Source organism: Abrus precatorius, unplaced genomic scaffold (assembly GCF_003935025.1).
Source record: "Abrus precatorius isolate BTA unplaced genomic scaffold, Abrus_2018 Scaffold5, whole genome shotgun sequence".
NCBI lineage: Eukaryota > Viridiplantae > Streptophyta > Magnoliopsida > Fabales > Fabaceae > Abrus > Abrus precatorius.
The window spans coordinates 9,528,514-9,553,377 of record NW_020874395.1 but is presented as its reverse complement, the minus strand read 5'-3'; the positions used below and the strand labels follow the sequence as shown (position 1 = coordinate 9,553,377).

Genomic DNA, 24,864 nt, shown 5'->3' with positions numbered 1-24,864 from the left:
TAAATTCATGAACAATAGTTCTCATAGCCCTAACTATGGACTTAGTTACTCATGTTAAAGAAAAGAACTAAAACAATCATAAACAAAGCCATAATCGAAAGAAATAGCAAACTAGACTGTAAGATGAGTTCCCGGTCTTCAAGTACGATTGCTTGAAGTTCTAAGTCCCATAAAGAATATGTCAAAGATCCCCTGAAAAGAATCATATTGTATCAATACAGAAGAAAAAACTATCAAAAAGCAGAAAAGAAAAGCTATTGAAATAGAAAAAGAAAAATATAATAGTTTGGAAAAAAGAAATAGAGTTAGAAAAATAACTACGAGAATTACAAAATATGATTATCAGACCCTTACAAAAAAGGTCCTCTCTACCGACCATTGATCTTAGTTATAAAAATCTTATACCTAGACTATTTTTTATGCCTATTCTTATAATCTTTTCTTTTCCTACGAAAATACAAGAATTTATTTGGACAAAAGCTACCCAAGCTTTATCAATATACAATATTATATCTAATACTGAAATTTTTGGATTATATATCAAAAGTCTTTACCTAGAAAGACCCCAAAAAGATTTACCAACTACTTTCTGGCTCCAAATAATTCTAGACTTATCAGTGTTTCGAAAAAAATTTATAAGCTATACTCCACCAAGAATGTCCACCATTCATAGAAAGACAATTCAAGTTCTCATGGATCTAGAATTTTTAGATACTATGAGATTCACTAGTTTATCACAAATTTCTTCTTTGGGAAGACAAATAACAACCTCATGTAGTATTCAGCATATTCTTAGCCATACTGCTACAACAAAAGTTCTGTTCTCATCAATACCACCTATATGGGAATTGACTGGGATAGTTCTACCATTCAATCATATATGGATAACTCTAAACAACATAACCATCTCTACTTTGAAAAGTAGGATATCACCAGTTACTACAAAAATTTGGAAAGATTTTGAAGATGTGGAAGATGCATTTTACAGTAAAAGACATAAACAACATTATAGACTGGATATCAAAGATCAAGATATAATAATTATCAGCTAGCTTTTGGCGAAAAACATCACAACATTTATCTGAATAAAAATATACCATTATTACATTATAATGATGTATTAAAGATTCCTACAAGAAAGATGTTAAATTTTGACAAAATATCTAGAAGATTGAAAGTGCTAGTCTCAATTTACTTGAAGATTTAGAAGATCTAGCTGACAATAATAAGGATTACTGTTACAAATGTTTCTACAAGACTTTGACAGAACTTTGACAAGACAACACCAAAAGAAAAACAACTGCGACAAGACTACACTACCATTAAAAGATGAAGTACCACCTAGAAAAGTGGCAAACAAGACATAACAATAAAACAATATAAGAGATAAGAAAGAATCTCCCAACAGGATCTAGAGTAAGCAAACAAGACATGACAAGAAAATAGTACAAGAGGTAAAAAAGAATCTCTCAATAGGATCCAGAGCCTCTATAAATAGGAGATTTCTTATCATTTGAAGACAAAATTTACTAGCCTCTAAACTCTTTCAATACCCTTTGGATTTCAAGCCTTGTACCTTTTCAATATATATATTAGAACAATATCCCTATATCAAAATTTGAATTAAGTTTCAATAAGAAGAACAATATTTTTGTAAGTTCTTTCATTATTTTGACTCTTTTATTTGTCAATTATTTTGCAAAATTATTTTGCTCTAGATCTATACAAAATGTTTAAATCAGAATGTTGTGCTCGATCCTTGTTGAAAGGGTCTGGGCATAGTGACTGTTGTGAAGTTCTAATCTTTCATCAATGTGGGCCCAAAACATACCGAAAATCTACTTACAGCCTTTTTATACTAAACTGCACAATTAATATAAATTAGTATAAACTCCAAATAAAATAAAGGTCAAATATGAATATATGGTCTATAAAAGAGGACCTAATTACAGACTTATCAAGTCTAACCATTCACTTAGAAAATAAATGATGGTTCACTGAAAGTAATGGTTAGATAGGTTAAAGATGTTAATACACCTATCCCTATATTAACTCAAGAGGTTCATACAGTGTGAGAAGTCATCCAATCATTTTATTTTATGACTCATACGACTTATTTAACTTGCAATTGATTAGGTACACTTTATTTCAATGATTAAACTTGCAATTGATTAGGTACACTTTATTTCAATGATTATTATTTATTCATAGGCATAGATACCTATATTCATGTAAAAACATATATTAAGTTGTACTTAAATTATTATCACATAAATTAATTTTTTTGTGTTTAAACTTGAAGTTATTAAAAAATGTTAGATCCATTATCTCAAGAAAAAATTTATGATATTCAAATATGTTGGACAAATTTTATTTTAGATATTATTGCATAAGATATAATATAAAGTACATAGGTTATTTTTTTACACGATTTTTCAATTTTTCACTGTACTTTGTATAGAATATAGTTACAATTATAATTTATATTTTATTTTAGTTAAATTTAGAATATTTACATAGAATGTATATATGTTTCTAAGTTGTATCTATGTATATTAGATTTGGTTATAAGTTATAAAAAAAACACATTAAGAAAAAAGATTCTAAATTAGTTATGTCATAACTTATCTTTAATGTGACTTTCAAGATTAGTTAAGAAAGTTACAAATCTAAAATGTCACATTTCTAGGTTAGTTGTATCAACATTGATATAAAAATATTAACAATTTAGGACAATATTTACTTTCTACACCAGTTAAATATATAATTAATCTTAAATATATAGTCTTTTTATATTGATTCTATTATAACCAAGGTAAAAAAAAATTCACATAAATTATTTAATTAAACTAAAATGTCTTCATTTATTATATAACTTGTATTTATATAAGTCAAACTAGTCATTTTTAAATAATATAATTTTTTAATTTTTTTTTTACATTAGTGAACATAATATTTTATATAAGGTAAGATTCATTGACATTGAGTAATAAAATTAGATATTTACATATTTTAAATAACTTTAAATAAATATAAAATTGACTAATTTAATTGTTGAATTATTTTATATTATTTTTATTATAATGTATATAAAAGTTTATAATTTTTAGATATTTATAAGTATGTTATTCCAAATTAGATCTTTTAGCAATATAATTCTTAACAATTAAAGATGAAGAAATATTATCAGAAGTTAAAGATAATTTATATAAATCATTTACTAAAAATCCATAACTAGTAATAGGAGTTTAATGTTAAACTTATTCTCTTATCCCCAAAAGTAAAATTAAAGAGGGTACATAAAAGGTATTATTTAAAATTAATTCAAATTCAGAATTTAAAACTAAACTAACGTCTATCACTTTTTCTACTAAGACTTCAAGATCATTTCCTACCTGAGCTTGCTTTCTCTCAGTTGGACTCCCTCAAATTTTTTGAACCCGTGTAAAGACACAATAATATGAGTTGTTGAACCACTGTCAATCCACCAAGAGTCTATAGGGATATCAACCAGATTACCTATAGGTTTGTTATTATTCTTTAGCCAAGCCTTGAACTTTTTACAATCAAATTTCTTATATCTTTTTTTTTTTACGTCAAAAGCACTAAATCTTTTTCTTAAAGACTGCTAGCGTAGGTCCTCTTACATTGTGGTATTGACTCTTACCTTGTTTTTTTAAACCTCGATATCAATGAGAAGCATTTCAGTTTTATTTGCCGCAAGTGGGTTTGCCATGGACAGATAAAAGGACTATGCCACTCTTTTCTTTCTTAAGTTTCTCTTTCTCAACAATGCACTTGGTAATAAGGTCATTCACACTTCATTTTGCACTATTGGTATTATGGGTAGTTTTGATTTGGGTAAAATCAGTAGATAGGCAATTTAAGACATGTTCGACAATGAATTTTTTATTAAGGTCAATTTGATGAGATTTCAACTTGGTTTAATGTTAACCATCTTCATAATGAACTCTTTTACTCTCCCAACATTGTCGTATCTTATGTCTGTTAACTGTTTCATTAGACATCAAAATTTAACATTATTAGATATTTGATACCTCTCTCCCAAAGGGGATGAGAAACTCCTTAGTTATTTCCTTCTCTAGAAGACCACTTAAAAGATGTTTAGAGATAGTTCTCTTGATAGCGATTAGACTCAACCTGTTAGACCTCTCTCACTGAGCCAAACACTATTTTTTTAGGAGTGCTCTCCGCATTAACTGAAAGCTTATTCTCACACAAGGCTAAATCAAAATCAGCAATTCTAAAAGAGATGTCTAAATCTTATTTCTATTTATTATAGTTTGATCCAACTAGGATCTCAATGGATGCAGATTAATTATTCATAGAAAAATTCATAAGACAAGATATAATTCTAGAAGGAAAACAAGTTATCAAAGTGAGATTTGTAAAATAGTATATTCCTCTTTGGGCAGAATATGCTAACTAAGATAGTTACCCAAGCCAATACCTTATGTGGGTTAATTCATGAGCACACACTGAGGTTAAAAAATTGTTCCCTTTAGGTGAACAAATCTCTCAACCCAATGCATTCTTCAGTAAGTCTATCCATTTTCAACTTTCAACTCGTATATACAACTATCCTCTTTGAGCAAACAATCACATGCAAAGATTAAAAACATTCCTCAAATTATAAAAAAAAAAAAAGAATTATGAACTAATACTAATGGTCCCACTTTGGTGGTAACGATTCATAGCAACTCACAAAAATTATTTACATAGAAATCAATATTCTCTTGTCCAAATTATGATTTAGTCAACAAAAAAATGCATAAAAAATAATTCTTACTTATTGTTCTTTTATCATTAATTTCATTCTTAATATATTTTACATTTGAACAATATTAACTAAATCTATAGCATCAAAAATTAATAACAGTTACAATTTTATTAACTATTCCTGACTACAAAATATTAACATGTACCAATGATAATGCAAGCATGAGTATAATGTCATGCAAAAATAAAGTAATATATAATTTACCGCTAAATATATAACATACATTAATAATGTCACAATGGAATTGTGAAATTGAAATATCAAATATTCATTCAATTGAAAAATATTGAAATATTAAATATTGTAACATAGTAGATTGGTGGAACATAATTAAAAAAATAAATTGATCATTGGGACTGGCACACATTTGTTTTAAAAAAAAACATTAAATACATGAATTTAAGAATTAAAATAAAAAGTAGTAAAAAAATTTTCAACTCAAATTTAAATTGATTCAACAAACAATTTGATTTGAATAATACAATGACAAAGGCAGCAACATAAAAACAACAAATGCAAAATTTGAAATTTTTATAAAATTAACAAATCATTTGTTATTAAATATAAGATCAAATGGTCAATAACTAAAATTAAAATTCATTCAAAATTGAAATTCACTTAGATGCATGTTAGATGCCACAGGAATCAAGTAAGCCAAATTAAAATTCACATTAGCTGCAACATGTAAACTGAATTAAAATTCACATTAAATGCACATTGAATCATGTAATTCCACAATTAAAGTATATTGAACGTACAAATAGAAATAACAAGAAATTATCAATTCATATTTAAATAATAGAGTCAGCATGCAAACAACACAATATATCTCACGCAATTTAATCTAAATTTAGATTAATTAAAATATAATAAGTGGAACTTATCATATAATGATAAGCTTTGATATCGAATGTAAAATTAAAATTTTTGTGGATCTAATTATATGAATTTAGAACACCAATTGTGAAACAATTGTAAAGTTACTTATTTGTTGTAGAAATTGTGAATTGTATGTAGACAACTTACGCAAGATATGAATCATCTGTCAGTGAAAAGTCAAGATCTTCTTTTGTCAAATCATACTCTCCAAATCTTATATTCTCCATAGGAAAAACTTAGAGAGCAATGAAATGTGTTTCTGTGACAGCAAAGAGGACTTAGCCATTATATTCATTAACCTTAGGCACTTTCCATCATAGACCTAGAGGTTAGGTATTAAGTAATTGATCACATTATTAGTGGACTTAAGCATCATTAAATGAATCACAATATTAGCTTGTTTTTGGCAAAATAAAAAATCACAATTGATTGTAATCCATAATGAATTTTATAAAAAATTATAACATGCCATGCATGTACCTATGGAAAGGCTTACATCTTTTCATAAATTCTTTCCACATTGCATCAAGATATCTAAACAACCTATTAAATTCAATGCTCTTTTCAACCCTATATACAAATTCCATTTTGACAACATCATCGACATTTGTTTATCTAAACAAGAAGTCCAAACTAATTAAAAAGCATCAGACTATAGCAATAAATGTAGAAAGAATCAAAAGAGAGAGAGACCGAGAGAAAAAGAGAAAAGTAATATATGAGCAAAATGAACTATGTCTCCCTTTTTAATTGATTGATTACAAAGCTATATGCACAATGTTAACAAAATGGGTACATAACAAACTCTTTGATGTTATTAAGTTGGAACATAACTTCTTAACAAACTTAACTAACATGCACTAAGCCTTAACACTTATCAAAAAACTTAAGAATGTCATGTAAGAATGCCATGAAGGCAATGAGTTTGGATTTAAATTTGTTGAATTAAGAACCAAAGATAGCTTTAGTGAATGCTTCATAACTTGACATTAGTGTGAAGGAAGATGGATGACTTAAAATTTATTGTTAAAAACTTTTTCAGACAAAGTAAAGATCTAAATCAAAGTGGTTGGTGTGAGAATGAAGTCCATGGTTGATAGCAAGTAATGCAACACTTAAATATTTGCAAAAGATGTTGGGAGATGTAACATGCACTTTGTTGGGAACCAAACAATAAAGTAAGGGCAAAATAGGAAAGGAGAAAACATGACAACTCATAAAAGATATAAAACAAAGTGCTTGATGTAAAGAGACAGAGTGTGCTTAGTGAGAATAAACGAATTACCTAATAGACTAAGGTGGAGTGACCACTTTCTAGTACAATGTCCCTATTAACAATTGAATAAAAACTAATGACAGAATTCTTGTCATATATGACTAAATGGAAATAGCCCTTGGATAAAGGTACGAGAAAGGAAGGTTCCTGAAAGGCCTTTAGCTCGCTTTCTGGAATGACACTCCACGAAAAAGGAAAAAGAGCATTAGAATAAAACAGAAGATAAAACCCAAAATGGGTAAAATGACAAGGAAGATGAGAGATGAGACACGTCTCATTAATGTTAATGAAGTCCATAGGAAGTCAAGAGAGAAGGATAAATACACAAGAATAAAAGAAAGAAGGGACACATTTTACGAACTCAGTTTCTCTCATTTTTACTTCTTTCCTTGTAAAACTTAGTTCTGAATGGTGCCTCATGGGTCTATGAACCCAAACTTTTGTTTGTAATTCCATTTCCCCTATCTCAATAACTATGGTTCAAGAACACACTTAGAAATTACTTGGAAGAATTTGAATCTAAAGACGTTTAATAGTAACATCAGCAAGACTTAGCCTTTGTACTATGCTGAGATATAATTGAGTACTTTTTTATACCTATGAAACCAAGTTTGAACTAAGATATACATAACAACTAGTAGTACTTTGACTATAACTATGATTAAATCCTTAATCAGACTCATAAAAGCATAAAGTTTAAAGGAAAAATTGCCTTGACGATACCTGTATATCATTTTTACTACTTTCCAATGGTGCTCCTTATAAAGGTTTATGGAAGTATAATTTACATTACATAATATATTGTACATTAACGTCTATATGTAGGCAATTTACAAAATGACTTGTATCCAAAACTATTGTAACAAAAAAGTGAGATCTCCTACTTTAATGTAACAATAAGATATATACAAAACTGAAGATTCAAACAAGTGATGAATTGGTCAATCAAGGTAAACTAACATGCATCATTCTCGAATAGAACTCCTACACGCCCCCGCAAGATGGTGGTAGTTGACCAAACACCAATCTTGTCCACTAAGAAAGCATGACGAGAATGAGATAAAGCTTTAGTAAGAAAATCAGCTAATTGATGGCTTGTGGGTATATGAGAGACCGTGAGCTCCTTATTGGCAACAAGATCACGTAAGAAGTGATACTCAATGGCAAGGTGATTCATACGAGTATGAGAAACTAGTTTTGCACAAAGATATGTTGTACCAATATTGTTAGAAAACAATTGAGGAGGCTTTATGACAGGAAAGCCAAATTCCTTAAGTAATTCACACAACCACAAAATTTTTGTGGTCGTAGAGGCAATGGTTTTATATACAGCCTCGGTTGATGATTTTGCCACGATAGACTATTTCTTTGAGGACCATGAAATAGCATTTGGCCCAATATATATGATAAAAGCAACAATAGATTTTCTGTCTTTAGTGTCACTAGTCCAGTCAAAGTCACAAAATGCTGTAAGGGAAAGATCAATGGCTTGAGTAAGATGGAGGCCATGATCTAGTGTGCCTTTGAGATAACGAAGAAAACGTTTAGCAGCTTGCATGTGAGTATTAGTAGAAGCTTGTATGTACTGAGATATTTTATTAACCGAGAAAAAGACATTAAGCCGAGTGAGAGATAAATATTGAAGTGTGCCAGTAATGCAACAATACTCATGCATTGCATGAAGGAGCATCCTTAATGGGTGTCAAGTCACATGAAGTTGAAAGAGGGGTGAAGATTGGCTTTGCATCTTGCATATGAGTAGAGAGAAGTAAGTCTCAAATATAATGATGTTATGAGAGAAGGAAACCTTGAGAAGTTGGAAGAATTTCCATGCCAAGAAAGTGGTTAGGAGGGCCAAGATCCTTGAGGAAAGCTGCTAGAAATGCAGCATTGTTTCCCATTGATAAGAAGTCATCAACACGAATGAGAAAATATATAGTCACATTGTCTCGGTTAAAAACAAACAAAGAAACATTAGATCAAGAGTTAACAAAATTATAAGCAATTAGAAATTCTTTCAAAGCATGGTACCAAGCCTGAGGGACTTGTTTAAGGCCACACAAAGACTTTGTGTAGCTTACAAACATAATCCCAAAATTGAGAGTTAACAAAGCCAAGAGGTTGAGACATATAAATGTCCTTAGAGATAGATCCATGAAGAAATGCATTGTTGACATCCATATGACAAAGAGACCAACCATGAGACAAAGCAATGCACAGAATCATCTTTATGGTTTGAGGCTTAATAACTAGACTATATGTCTTATTGTAATATATGGAACTATTAGTGTTGCGTTTGAGATGGAAAACCCACTTATTATCAACAATGTTAGACTACGTTTGTTTCGGGATAAGGGACCATGTACCATGTTGATAAGTCTATAATTTGGCCCTATTTTATAGCCCATATATTCATATTTGACCTTTATTTTATTTGAGTTTTACATTAATTAATATATTAATTGTGCAGTTTAGTATAAAGAGGCCGCAAGTATACTTTGGGTGTGTTTTGAGCCCAAATTAATAGAAGATTAGAGCTTCGTAGTAGTCAGCATGCCCAGACCGTTTCAACAAGCATGGGGTGCTTCGAACCCATGCACGGCCGTGCTTAAGGCCTTGCACGATTGTGCTAATTTGCGGGAAGCCCAATTATGAAGACTTTTTAGGGTTTTCAAATCCTATAAAAGGAAAGATCTCAAGCATCGTAAAAGAATCGTTTTTATCTTGGCTTTGGCTCGAGAATACATCTGATCTCATCTCTCTTGCACGGGATCCTTGGCACATGCTTGGCGAGACTTGAAACTTTAAGCGATCGTACTTGAAGACTGGGAACATATCTCATACTCTAGTTTGATATTTCTTTTGATTATGACTTTGTTTATGATTGTTTTAGTTCTTTTCTTTAGCATGAGTAACTAAGTCCATAACTAGGGCTATGAGAACTATTATTCATGAATTTATGGAGTTTTGACGTTTGAATCTAAATTTGATTTCCATTTCATGATTAAATTTTATGTACTTCTCTCTTAATTCTAATTAATTATATCGTCGGGCAACCATACATCAGTTAATTAATAGATCTATAAGGTAAAACGAGACAAAGGATTAGGTGGACCAAACTAATCTTTCTCTTCTAATTGTTATTAAATTGACAAGTTCGTAAGCTTCTAAAGCTTTCTTAAATTAATGTCTTGCATGACCATTGAGGATGTTAATTTAGAGAAAAGAATATTAATATTGCATGACCATTGGATATTAATAGTATTCGTATGAATGATTGATAATCACAAGAAAATCGAATTTAGAGTTAAACAAAAGAATAACATAATGGATTGAATGAGAAAACACATATGCCCTAGGTTCTTTACCGATAAATTTAACCAAGACGTGCATTGTATTCCTTGTTCTTAGTTTTATAATTGATTTTATAAATTCTTATTTTTAATTAATCTCGTATCTTTGAAGCTTAAACAATTGAATTAGAAAATTCTTAGTAATTGGAAATCAATCCTTTTGAGACGATATTTTGGAAACTTAATTTAAGAACCCTTTATTACTTCTCGATGGGTACACTTACCCTCCGAACAAGTTTTTGCAAGTAAAGCATTAAATTCTTTAGACATTGGCTTATGCCACTTAAAGTGTTTCAAGGCTTGGGTGAGGCAAGAGGGTTCAATTGGTTTTGGTAAAAGGAATTTAGTGGTCAAGTAAAGTAGTTTGGGTTTGAAAATATCATTTTTGGCTTGGGTAGTCATTAAATGAGTTGGGTGAAGAGGTCTGAATGAGCTTAAAGGAGAATTTGCTGTTGTGGATGAAGAAGAGATTGGAACACACAAAATTGCATGATCATTTGAAGGTGAAGACATGTTATTCGAAAGTTGGGTCGGGCTAAAAGGCGAGATCTCGAGTTGTTTTGATGAAGTAGTTTCAAGAGATATTGGATTTGACATGGTGACTGGGGACATGAAATATGGTGAGTGAGATAAATATGGAGTTGAATTTATGTTAGGTGGGATTATGTTTGAGGTTGTGGGTGGAGACGAAGGCTAGGTGTATGAGATAAGGTTGAGTTTGAAGTGGTCATAGATGGAATTATGTTGAATTGGACGGTGGGGCCACACAAGGTTGGATGTGTGGGATAAGGTTGGATTTGAGACAAGTGGGGATGCTAAGATAGGTTCACTAACGGAAGGAGTCGAAATAAGAGGGTGAGATGTGGTCAAAGATAAGGATGGATGGGAAATGAAATTTTCAAATTGGAGAGATTAGTTAGCTTAGGTGGGTGAGAGATATGATTGGTGGGTGAAATAAGGAAACAAGTTTTCAACAAAATGAACCTGACGTGAAGTATACAATTTTTCTATTTTTGGATTAAAACACAAATATCCACTTTGAGTGAGACTATATCTTAGAAAAATGCATGGCTGAGACTTGGGAAGAAGTTTGTTGTTGACATATGGAACCAACTAAGGAAAACAAAAACATTCAAAAGTACGCAACTTTGGATATTTGAGTAGGCAATTAAACAAAATCTCTAATGGGGACTTCATGTTTAAACTAGGGGCACACATGCAATTGATTAGGTAGGCTGCAATTTGAAGGGCATAGGACCAAAATGAGGAGGGTAAGGAAGCATTGTATAGAAGACAATGACATGTTGAAGAAAATATCTCAATTTTAAATATTCACCGCCATTGTCGGAACAGAGAACTTTCATTTTTGTGTTTAATTAGTTTTCAACAAGAGATTTAAAAATAGAAAAAAATTTAGAAACATCAAATTTATTTTTAATTGGATAAAAGCAAACATACTTGAAGAAATGATCAATAAAAATGACATAATAAACACAACCATTTATTAAAGAGGTGTGTGACACCCTTACTATTTATTATGCAATCAATATAAATATAATTATAAAATAAATCAAGCAGTAAGAATATCACATGTATGAGTTCACGTTTGTTCTTATAAATAGAAACCAAATACACCATCTGCATTAGCTATCCAAATACACACACACACACACACACACACACACACACACACACATATATATATATATATATATATCATTTGTCAAAATATACAATCATCCAGTCATCTAAACATATACATGTAACTGAATTACATACAAAATAAAGTAGAGTCACGATATCAAAGACAACAACCAAAAAATGATCTCACAGGCTTTCCCCCTAGACCCATGATCATCAAAAATACCATTTCCTCCAAAAGTTAACAATGATTAAGGATTCTCACATACCCTTCTCTCGGTCACTAGTAATTATACCTACATATATGAACAGGCTATCCTTTACTCATCCCTAGCCTACTCTCCTTTCCCACTAGGTTCCTACTCAGAGGAGGCAAGACTAGGAGGAAGTTTGGCATGAGAAGTAGTCCTCTTCTTTCTAGTAGCATAGGAGTGTTGAGCAGTAAGAAGAATTCAAAGAGTCAGAAGAATTAGAGGAAGTCGAAATAAAAGTGGATGAGATAGAGATATGTATGGATAGAGGTATGTTCGCTATATTGGGTCATACAACAGGTGGTACATAAGGTCCTAAAGATCTAAGAAAATTCAGGGGTAATATCGAGGGTGATAATACAGGGATGGGAGGTGGGACATGGGGTCTCATAAACTATACTCCAAGAGAAAATGGAAAAGTGAATCTCATGGGTACCTTGATGGGGATGGGGTATGCCCACGGGCCTGGCCCATTTCTATCTAACAAAAAGGTAATAGTGCCAGTGTGGGTGAACTGTTGTTGCTCTCAATCGTGCGCCAATCTTTCTTCAGGATCATATTTAATTGTGATGCTAAACTGGTACAGTGGTCGGGCCATTTGTGTCCTCACCTACTAAACATATTCACATACAACACACATAACAACTAAAAGGGTGAGATAAACCTATCCCAACCAAAGTACAGTAGAAAACACGTCAAGATATTTATAATCATCATAGCAAATAGCAAACAACTCAACACACAATGTACATGCCATATATGATTCTGTGCATCACCTAGTTAATTGCTATACTGACACATGCTTGTGAGCTCAAACCATTTCTTTTTCTTTTTCTTTCTTTCTAGGAAGGATCAGGAGTTCATTGCCACCAACCATTCTTAGTCATAACTATCTCATCAGATAATTTCAAAGGTATAACTCAACTAATTCTGAGAATGCATCAAGTTTTGTCAGTATAGTCTAGTTTTGCAATGAGAACCGATAGCACAGGGCTGCGAGCCCTGGTCTTTACCTAACTCAATCACACCCGACTATCCCCAAGACTAACCTGGAGTCTCTCTTAGATTTCGTATACTTCCTATCCAATGCCACCATTATCACATCTTTATAATGCATGAACCTAATTTCAGTCTTTTAATTAGGTATTAAACTTCTCTTTTCAATCAACAACATATATTTCAAAATTCCACCGACAATCCGGTAGAGTTTTCTCTGTAATTCAGATATTTTTAAATTTTTTTCTCTTTACAAAATAGCCAAAAAATTCTAATACACTTCAAATTTTAAGCAGAGACTCATCATCACCACATTCCTCAACTTTCCAGCCACTCCAATGGCTCTCAAATACCTTTTTCCAATTATCACCACATTTCAAAATATTCATTTAAAATAATACTTTAAAATGAGTTAAAATCCTTTAAATTATACATATATATTTATTTATTTATTTTAAATATACAAAAAACTATTAATTTAAGGGTACAATTTTGAATCAAACCATCTGAATTTAAAGAAGGTTAAAAAAAATCATTTTCTTAAGAAGAAAAGTAGCTACAATTCCATTCCTCAGTTTCTAAAACACTTTTCAGAACTTTCAAAACCCATCAAATTTTACCTCAAATCTTTTTCCTTTTTTTTTAAACATCTTTGTTTCACAAGTCTCCAGTTCTTTTTAATTTTCAACATACTTTCTATATGCGCACTCAACATGAATGTACCATTATACATCTAAGACATCATATCATAAGCTCAATTAATTATACTAAATTCAACAAAACAATTATCATAGAAACACCATCACATATAAAATCAATCTCAAGAAGGGATATCAAACATTTGTACATTAAGTATGGTAATAATTATAAATGCCTTCAAATAATTTATACGTATATAGCAAGGAATAAAACACTCATTCTCCCAACGTTTTTATACTATACTCTTGAAAAATAAATATGTCTTCCCTTACTTTGAAGTGTATACCGGTTTTTCTCAATAACGTCTTCTTTCCACCACTTTTCAAATCACAATCCTAACCAAATAATCACACATAAAATTATAATCAATGTTAAGAGACTTTAATCATTCACCCATTTACTAGGGTTGAAACTACCATTTTCCAATTTTTGCAAAAGTGACTTAAGAGTCCTACAATTGTTTCCTATACTTTAAATGAAATAATATGAGCATAGAGATAATCAAAAACAATTATTTTTCTCTCTTACATTCTTGAGACAACACCTCTAAAACAAAAGTTTTGAACCCCTAAGTGCATTTTTAGCAAATAAAAATAAAAATCTATTATAAACCATAGAAGGATTAAGCTAACTAAACATAACTTAGAAGCAAAAACTTTGGGCAAAATCTCACCCCTCATGCCACTGTTCCAACACTCAAAAAGAGGAAGAAAATAAAAAATCCAATCAGTTCAAAGTGTTCAAAATAATAAAAATAGGCAGAATAGTAATTTTTTTTTTAACTTACTTGGAAAATCAAAAGATTAGAGCCAATGAAATTCAAAACCTTTAAGAGGAGAAGAAGAGCACTCCACAGCAGACAAGAGAAAAAAATTGAGGTTTGGTTGGTTGATCTTATCGTAAATAGTAAGAAAAGTAATAAAATAATAATATAATAATAGGAATTTCACTAATTTTTTGTAATTAATTGAAACAATTAGATAAAAATCTTAAAATTTAAAAAAAATCATGAAATATATTAAATATATTTATAAAAAAATTTCCCTTTCAATTTATGCCAAAAAAAAATTTTTACGCAAATTTTTACTTACACGTATAACTAATTTACTTAAAACTAACCAAAAAATATAAAAACAATTCAATAATTACAAAAAAATTATTTTTATACTCCAAATAATGTTTCTAACTAGAATATAAATATTTTTTAAAATAAAATGCTATTTTTAGCCTCGTAAAGCAATTTTAATTAGTACCAATGGACACTTTTTGAAACTTGAAATTTTTAAAATTAAAAATTATTAAAATTTCTTAAAAGTATACTTAACAATTTTATCTAAAGCATCTCATGTTAATTCTATCCCTACTTTCTTAAAAAAATTGAGAATTATACTCTAACTTATAACTACATTAACAAATTAACTATTTAGAAAAAATGAGTACGTTACAAGGTGCTGGTAGGGTCCCATACATATGAATAAATAAGTTCAAGAGGGTGATCACTAGATAAAGTAGACTTGGCAAATGACAACTTATGACTTTTATTAGAAAGACAAAATAAACAATACACAGGCAAACACAAAAATGAGATATTATTTTTCTTGAGTGCATGATGAAGAATATGAGAGGCAAAGTGACGTAAACGACTGTGCCAAGAGGATAACGGAGTTGAACACTAAACATGATGAGAGTGGGGAAGGGATGGTTGACAAGCAATCTTGTACACATTATTCTGATTATTTTTGCAAAGCAGAATTGCGCCCATGCTCAAATCCTTGACTTGAAAATGTCAGGGAAAAAATTTCAACGGACAAAATTAGTTTGACACAATTGGGATATGAAAATTAAATTTTTGAGAATTGTCAGGGACATAGAGAACATCGTTTAAGTGGAGAGAAGAGGATAAGGTTGAAAGTTTAGTAGAGCTGCTACGAGTGATAGATAGTCTTTTACCATTATCAACCACGATTTAATCATTATCGGTATATTCACGAGTTAGAGAAAGGTTGACAAGATCAGAGTAATGTGATGAGAGGCGCCAGAGTCAAACAACCAATATGGTTTAAGATTAGCTTCCTTTTGCACCATATTTGCTTGATGGCGTGGATGGTTAAAGGGAGAGCCATGAAGTTTGTAACAAGTTTAGGCAGTGTGCCCATGATGATCGCAAAATTGGTATACAAGATTAGAGCTTGAACATGAGTTGCGACAAGTAGAACCAGAGGGTGTAGAAAGATTACTGTGACCAAAGGAGACTGCGCTAGGAAAAGATGTGGGTTGTTTGTGGCATCCATGAGAGAAAGACGTGCGAGAAGCAAGATTTAAGTGACAAGGAAAACATGTTGATGACGCTCATCCCTTTGAATAAAAATTTCATAATCAACCAATTTATGGTATAGCTCATCAAACAGGAAAGGAGATCCACAGGTACGAATAAAGGCACTGAATTCACGAAAGCCAAGACCAAAATCATTGAGAGCAGCAATCATAAGGTCAAGATCATTAACATGATGTCCAATAAGTGCAAGCTCACCAATAATGAACTTGATAGAACAAAGGTAATTGTAGACATTGAAATCACCTTTGGTGATAAAGGCAGCCATTCTTTAAGGGACATAACACGCATACGAGAATGATTGGCATAAGTCTTGGTCAGTCTCAACATTGCATCAGAAGAAGAGGCGGTAGAAGATGTGACAATCTGAGCATCAGAGCCATAGGATCCCAAAAGAGCAAGAAAAATATATTTGTCCTTACGTTTCCATTGGAGAAAGGCAGGATTTTCAATAACAGTTGCACCGATGTCAATTATAGCAAAAGGGCATTCAAAGGTGCCATTAACATAAACAAGAAGATTATTAGCATCAAGTACCAAAGTGATTTGCTTATACCATGTGGGATAGTTGTTGGAGGAAAGTTTGATGGGTAGTGTTGTGGCTATATTGAGTTCCATAGGAGGTGTTGAGGAAGAAGAGGAGGTGAGGGTGGAGGTGACCATTGAAACATGATCGAAGATGGCTTGTTAGGCTAAAGGCTCTTTGATACCATATAAAGGTTTATGAAATTATAATTTGCATTACATAATATATTGTACACGTACGTCTATATATAGGCAATTTACAAAATGACTTGTATCCAAAACTATTGTAATAGAAAAGTGAGATCTCCTATTCTAACGTAACAATAAGATAGATACAACATTGAAGATTCAAACAAGTGAGGAATTAGTCAACCAAGGTAAACAACGTGCATAAATTGACATACATTATATAAAAAACAAGTAACGAAGGGGATGAAGGTCATTAAGAGAAAATTAAGAGTTCATTCATGATATAAGAAGTTGGATTCAGATGGGAGTTTCAGTAATTATAATATTCATATACCCAAGAATGTAGACGTAGATAAAAAATGCCTGAAAAGAGAAGTTAACACTTTTTTTGCAGCTAAATAACCAAGTGAGGTGAGTGCTTGTTCCAACTTCTATTGTCAATCTCTTGGGGGTCCTATTTAACTAAGTGTGTACATCGTTTTATTTAATATACAAACTTTGTGCTTGTCACCTTTAGAGAAATCATGGTAGTTGGACGATATACTTCTTCAAGTAAGATACCATTAAACATGGCATTAATGATGTTAATGTGCTGGCTTTGAAGTTTTGATGATGTCAAAACTAGGCTGTTGGTGAAAATCTTTTGCTACATATTTAGCTTTATTCTTATGCAATATCTCATTAGCATTGTACTTGGTGCAAAAGGATCCATTTCCATCCAATTGGGGATTTGTTGAGTGGCAAGTCAACAAATGTCCAAGTATTGTTTGTTAAAAAAGGAAACATATTCTTCATTCATTACATTGAGTCAATCAAGTTTAGTAAGAGCTTCCTTTAGAGCTAATTGTAGAAAACAACTTGGGTTTCAACATTCTTGCCTTAGATCTAATATAATAGTTGAGGGATCTTTTTGATGGGCTTAATTGTTATAGGTACAATTGTGAAGTTAGTGTCTAGAGTAAACATTGATTGGAGTAACAAGGTATGATAGAAAAAGATTATATGAAGATTTGTAAGGTAAAATAGAATTATCAAAGCAAACATGACAAGATATGTAGCTTTTTCTTGATGGTGAAACAAATCTTTGTATTGAGAGCTATAACTAAGGAATAATATCCAATGAAATAAAAATTTAGCTTGTGCTAATTGTAAGGATTGAGAAGGGAAAAACTTACCCAACCAAACACTCCAAAGATGCTTCAAACCATGCAAAATAAATATGATATCTCCTATAGACACTAACTTCACAATTGTACCTATAACAATTAAGCCCATCAACAAGATCCCTCAACTATTATATTAGATCTAAGGCAAGAATGTTGAAACTCAAGTTGTTTTCTACAATTAGCTCTAAAGGAAACTCTTTCTAAACTTTATATATATATATATATATATATATATATATATATGATTGAACATTGGGCCAAATGGCAATGCCTTGATGTTGGTTGAGTTGCACTCGACGTTGATAGAAACTCCAAAGGCAATGGGAGATTAGTTAGTTATGGTGGTATCTTGAGGAACAATATTGGGAGGTGGTTGAGTGGCTTCTTGGGTAGTGTGAGTGATACAAAGGCAAAAGATGTTTTGGGCCCAGGAACTGGTAAAGTTGACAACATGGATAATAGACTGATAAACACAAGCGAGCCCAATAGGAGAAGACCACAAAGAATGACGAAGAAGATGCAATTAGTTAACAGAAATTCCTTTTTATTTTCGTTCCATACATTTCCTCGTGAAGCCAATGTGGCATTTGATCTGCAAAATGCATAACCCATTCCCACTATATGTTACCATTTCTTATTAATGAAATAGCGGAGAAAAAGTTTGACTAATTTACTGTTTTTGTTGGAGCCTTGCCTTTGCTCGAAAGGGGCTATTTACCTTATCTTGCATCAGTGGGTGTGGCTGACAATATTATGTTGAGTTGACACCAATTTATCATGGTCCCTAGCAGCTTGAAAAGAGAGTTCTCATTAAATTCATTAAACTTATATCTTGCTTTCCATTCTTGCAATGTTTCTTTTCTTAGTTTGTCATCTCTTTTTTTTAGCTTTCCTCTATAACTAAAAAAAACCCTCAAAGAAAGCTATAGTTGGAGGCTTATGAAAGAATATCCCAAACAATTAAAAAACTGACAACAATGTATTCAAGCAACATAGTTTAATTGGAAACGCCACAAGTTTGTTAGATTTGGTTTCTTCTGCAGCCTTTTGGAAATTCTTCTTTGACGTGTAAGACAGTTAATTAATTTAAATTAAAATATGTTACGAACTTAATTCATTTTAAATGAAGGATAGATACACACTTACTCTCTTCTAATGGACTATCTAAGTAAATGGAGAGTATTCTCTTCCCACATACATACATCATTTAATTATACGAAAACATTTTTTACATGTATATAATTTTAAAAAAATTATATTTTAAAGTATAAAATTATAAATATAACTACTTTTTATTAAAAATTAATAAATTAACTATATTTTTCTTATAAATAAGAACGAAACTATTATTAAACATATAAAAACCTTTGTCGGTCATGGTCAATTTGTCCGTCAATTGTTGGCTTCAATATTGGCTATTTAAAGGGGGCATTTACTTTTTCAATCAATAATTTGAATAATAAACAATTTCATTGTTTCTCGTTACACTGGTTGACCGTTTCAAGTAGAAATAGGACAGAACTATTTAATACGAATAAGTGAGGGAAGAACTAGTAAAAGACAATTTTCTCCTCATGATCATACTAACTGATTAGAGAAGTCTAATATTTTAATGCAAGCGTTAACCTTCTTTTAACAAGTAAAAAGAATAATGAAATTGCACCAGAGTTTTATGCAAAAATATTTTAACGCAGTAGAAGGGTTTAAAATTCACATACTATCACATGATAATAACCTGTATATAATATGTTTTTACTTAACAATGTAGTATTTAAAATTACACAGGTTAAACAAATTGTATTAAAAATCAAAACGTTATTAAAATTTTATGTTATTTTTTCAGTCAATAATCACGATTCCATATTTTATCATTTTAAAGTATAATTTCATTTTATGATCCCATATTTAAAGCATGCCTTGTCTCATGTTGCTTTCTAACTTGATTCTGCCTTTAGTTACGGGGAGTCTCCTCCATTAGTGTCTTTGTGTTCTTTTCTTTACACTGTATGAAAAAAGAAAGGGTCAAATTCAAATTTGGTTGGTCACCTGTTGTGTACCATTGAATGCTCAATCAGGTATAGTTAATTCCAGTATGAAAAGGAATGAATCCTAACATTTTTAAAGAGTATTTTATTTTATTTAACAGTACTTTATGTTCAAACCAAATGCTTATATAAACATTTCTGTCATGTCATTGCTATATTCTTACTAGAGTCGTCCAGTACTTTTAGAATTAAGCAATTTACTGTTTAAAAAAGTTCCAACAATCAAGTAAATTTTCAAAATTTCCTTATGCTTAATTATATTTTAGTTATTAAATTTAATTTATGTGTGATTTTTTCTCTTTAATATTAATTATATATAGTCATTTTTTATAGTTTTATATTATTTAAATTAAGTCTCTTGTTCTAAAATTGTATTTAATGATTGATAGAAATACAATAAAGATAAGAGATTTGTATAGAATCATAAAGAAAAACTATGTAAAATAAATAAATTATGGAGGATTTTATTAAATTTTATACAAATTTTTTATTATTTTTATTTCAAATATTTTTTATATATTTTATTTATTAATTTATAGAAATCAATAATATAATACACCTTACAAATTATTGAGAGAGATTTTAACACGAGGAACTAAATTTGAACAGTTAATAAATTAAGAAGATTAAATAAATAATTATAATTAAATAGATTAAAATTATACATAAATAAAATCATAGGAGCTAAAGATAGAAGCAAACCTAACTATCATGGCATAAATATCCTCTCAAATCGTCTATGGATGGAAAAAAGATTTCAAAAATGGGAAAACATCATAGTACATTCCCATGCACGTAAACACTTTTGCCTATAACCGCCACTACATGTGACCATACTGTGCTTTCCTAACACGTAACTATATACTTTATGTGACCGTTATTAATTTTCAACACTCTATGTAGCTTTGAAAATCACCTTGATCGAGAAATTCTCCGATAATCTCTCCTCTGATATATGCATTACCAATTCTCTTTATATATATGACCTCTTTATCTTTGTCCTCGGTGCCTCTAAAGAAAACTGAAACAAACATCATAGTCACAGTCAAAACCATGAAGCCGTGTCCAAAACTCAGTAACTCCTATGTAATTGTTTTTCTTTTATTTTTTCTTTACGTGTGCATTGAGCTTTTCTGAGATACAAACAATGTTTTGCTCTGAATTTTATTGGTATATGTATATTTTTTATTCCTAATGCACACTTGTACTTCTGTTTTCAAGTATTTTAATCGTTTTTGGTTTCTGGAACTTGAACCACTTTTGTGCCTTTGCTTATTTCTTTTATATACTTTCAAGGTTTTAAATTGTGGTTACAATACTGTTGTGAAATGTATAAAATTGCAGAAAAATGTGATTGATGTAGTCACAATTGCGGTTGTGAAGACCTATGAAACCATAATATTGTGGTCTAAGTTGAAACCTTATAATAAAACTATGAGCTCAGGACATGAAAACTTGTCCCTTGTTGTGTCTGGTCATTTAGCCAATATGAAGATTTCCTTGCTTTAGTGTTTGAAATAAACTCTGGTTTTCTACAGGTTTTTGGGGTTATCATAACAGTTTTGTTATTGGGATTACAAGGATTGAGGGTTGCTGAATCCAGAGTATTTGGTAGATTGGATGAGCTTGAGTACCCAGCTATCAGTTGCAGGAAACACACTGCGGTTTTGACTGATTTTGGTGGTGTTGGTGATGGCAAAACATGTAACACCAAGGCCTTTCAATATGCAATAAGCAATCTGAGTCATTATGCACATGATGGGGGAGCCTTACTTGTTGTTCCACCAGGGAAATGGCTAACAGGAAGCTTCAATCTCACTAGCCATTTCACTCTTTTTCTCCAAAAAGGAGCTACCATTCTTGCATCCCAGGTATTTTTCTCGGTCCCCCTCCCCTTTTTTGGTGTTAAATTTGCAGAATATTTTACTGCCCCATGTTACAGCATGTGGTCAATCATGTCATGTTTATTTGAAATGTGAGGTTAGAAAATTGTGTTTATGTATAACTGTGAAATATTTAATATGATCTCTTTCTGGTATGGCACGTGTACCATATTTTATACAATTTTGTTATTTGAACATCTAAAAATTAATATTGTATGTAACATCGTATATAATTATCTCTAGATCTCTCTCACTTTTTGAACTTTTGCATAATAAGAAAATACTAACTGCATTCAAAGGAGACACCAAAAGATGTCTCACTTTGGTGGTGCAAAAATGATTTTCCAATTTCTTATTGTAAAATTCATTAATTGAAGATACAAGGCAGTTGTTATTTGTTAACAGAGTACATCCATTAGAATTTGGTTTCCTAATTGCATGTCACTAGCCATTCACTTTTTCCACAAATTTGATTTCTTGGCAAATGTTAGTTCAGCTGTGTTTGACATCATAATTTATAGCTTTTTCTTTTTATCATCATCATCATCCTCATTATTATTATTATTATTATTATTATTATTTCTTCTGAATAGACACTTTCATTGACCATGGGTCAACATTGACAGGATGAATCAGAGTGGCCTACACTTGCTGTGCTACCGTCATATGGAAGAGGAAGGGATGCTCCTGATGGAAGGTTCAGTAGTCTAATTTTTGGAACAAACCTCACTGATGTTATAATCACTGGTAACTACTAGCTCCATCACTTACCACTATTATAGGCTGTTAAAAGTCATGTCTAATTGGAAGTTTTTCTTAATGTTAACTATTGTGAATAATTCATTAGGTTTCAATGGGACAATTGATGGGCAAGGATCTTATTGGTGGGACAAGTTCCACAAGGATGAATTGAAACTCACAAGGCCATACATGATTGAGATTATGTTCTCTGATCAAATTCAGATATCAAATCTCACATTGATCAATTCCCCATCTTGGTTTGTCCATCCAATTTATAGCAGGTTTGACAAGGATTTTCATTTTCATCGATGGTTGATCTTGATGCACAATGTTCTCTGTTATACTTACTACTCCCTATGTCTACAGTAATATTGTAATTCAAGGGTTGACCATTATCGCACCAGTTGACTCTCCCAACACAGATGGAATAGACCCAGGTATTTTTATTTTTCTTTTATATACTTATTTCTACTAGCTTTAAATGGAAAACAGAATGAAATTGAAAAAACAATAGGGAAAGAGATTTTTTTTTGTAAAGCTGATGAATATAATACTGATATATTCTGTACTTGTTTATAATGAAAAGAAAGTGAATAAGCCTCCACTTTAGTCCCAAAGATTACAAGTGCCAATAACTTGAAAGATGTTATCAACAAATTCTTTTCAACACACTCCTTGTGATTGGTCTATTTTTAAAAAATCAAACACTTACCTGTCAAATTTTAAAAATAGCTTTGACTCTTTGAAAAATAGATCAATCAGAAGAAGAAATATGTTGAAGAGTGTGTTACTGTCATTCCTCCATTAACTTTGAGTTTTTACTTGTACAGAACTTTCATTTTACTCTTCAACTTTGCAACATGCTGCAAAACTTAAGTAGTGGATGCAGTTAATTTGGTTCACAATTTTTTACTTGTTATTATATACTGTTACTAACTAAATTGGTCAAAATTTCAACCGTTGTGTAATTATATCCTCCTTCTTCACAGATTCTTGTACCAACATTAGAATTGAAGATTGTTATATTGTATCTGGAGATGATTGTGTTGCTGTAAAAAGTGGTTGGGATGAGTATGGAATCAAATTTGGAATGCCAAGCAAACACATAATAATTAAAAGGCTTGAATGTGTATCCCCTGATAGTGCTATGATTGCATTAGGCAGTGAAATGTCTGGTGGAATCCAAGATGTTAGAGCTGAAGACCTCACAGCAATCAATACTGAATCGGCAGTTAGAATCAAAACTGCAGTTGGTAGAGGAGCATATGTTAAAGACATATTTGTTAAAGGAATGAACTTGAACACAATGAAATATGTGTTTTGGATGACAGGTTCTTATGGATCACACCCTGACCCTGACTTTGATCCCAAAGCACTTCCCAACATTACAGGAATAAATTATAGAGATGTGATTGCAGAAAATGTCACTTATTCAGCAAGACTTGACGGAATTCCTAATGACCCTTTTACAGGAATCTGTATTTCTAACGTGACTATCCATAGTGGGGCAAAGGCAAAGAAATTGCAATGGAATTGCACCAATGTTGAAGGGCTTACAGGTGATGTCTATCCTAAGCCTTGTGAATTGTTGCCACAGAAGGAAGAGAAAATTGAGTGTCCTTATCCAGATGAGGAATTGCCCATTGAAAGTGTTCAGCTGAAGACTTGTTCCTTTATTAAATTCTTCTGAGAGAATGAATATATATAGGGTTTTTAATAATATAGTAAATACTATAGCCATACATATAGGAGTTTGTAGAAAATGAAATCAAACGGAAGTTACAGGCATGGTCTATTTTTCTTATTACCAAAATGTTAGGATTGTCATACTCTGTAATCAGTATTATACCATGTCTACCTTACGTAAATTATCGAATTGCATTGGTCCATGCAAGGTTGACGTTAATGCAATAGAGGATCTGTTACAGTGCCACAGTACACATTTCTAACGCATCCTAATGTGTATATTGATTCCTTAACTAATGTCTTCAGGGCAGTAGTTAGCAAGGCTCATTTACAATTTGTTATGTGGCATAAAACTCACTTGAAATTATAGTGTATACACAGCCAATTGGTTTACATTGTTA

At 31.3% G+C, this 24,864-nt stretch overlaps 2 protein-coding genes across 2 annotated transcripts; one reads left to right on the top strand and one right to left on the bottom strand.

The window, feature by feature from the left end:
* Positions 1 to 16,214: 16,214 nt before the first annotated feature.
* LOC113866631 lies at positions 16,215 to 16,891 on the bottom strand. Its single transcript, XM_027501446.1, has 2 exons — positions 16,522 to 16,891; positions 16,215 to 16,474 (listed from the first exon to the last, which is right to left on the bottom strand). Exons 1-2 carry the CDS (start codon positions 16,889 to 16,891, stop codon positions 16,215 to 16,217), a joined length of 630 nt encoding a protein of 209 aa, XP_027357247.1.
* A 4,249-nt stretch (positions 16,892 to 21,140) lies between these two features.
* LOC113867743 (probable polygalacturonase) lies at positions 21,141 to 24,467 on the top strand. Its single transcript, XM_027503194.1, has 6 exons — positions 21,141 to 21,239; positions 21,692 to 22,024; positions 22,663 to 22,783; positions 22,884 to 23,058; positions 23,144 to 23,214; positions 23,767 to 24,467. Exons 1-6 carry the CDS (start codon positions 21,207 to 21,209, stop codon positions 24,465 to 24,467), a joined length of 1,434 nt encoding a protein of 477 aa, XP_027358995.1. The 5' UTR covers positions 21,141 to 21,206.
* The last annotated feature ends 397 nt before the right edge of the window (positions 24,468 to 24,864 follow it).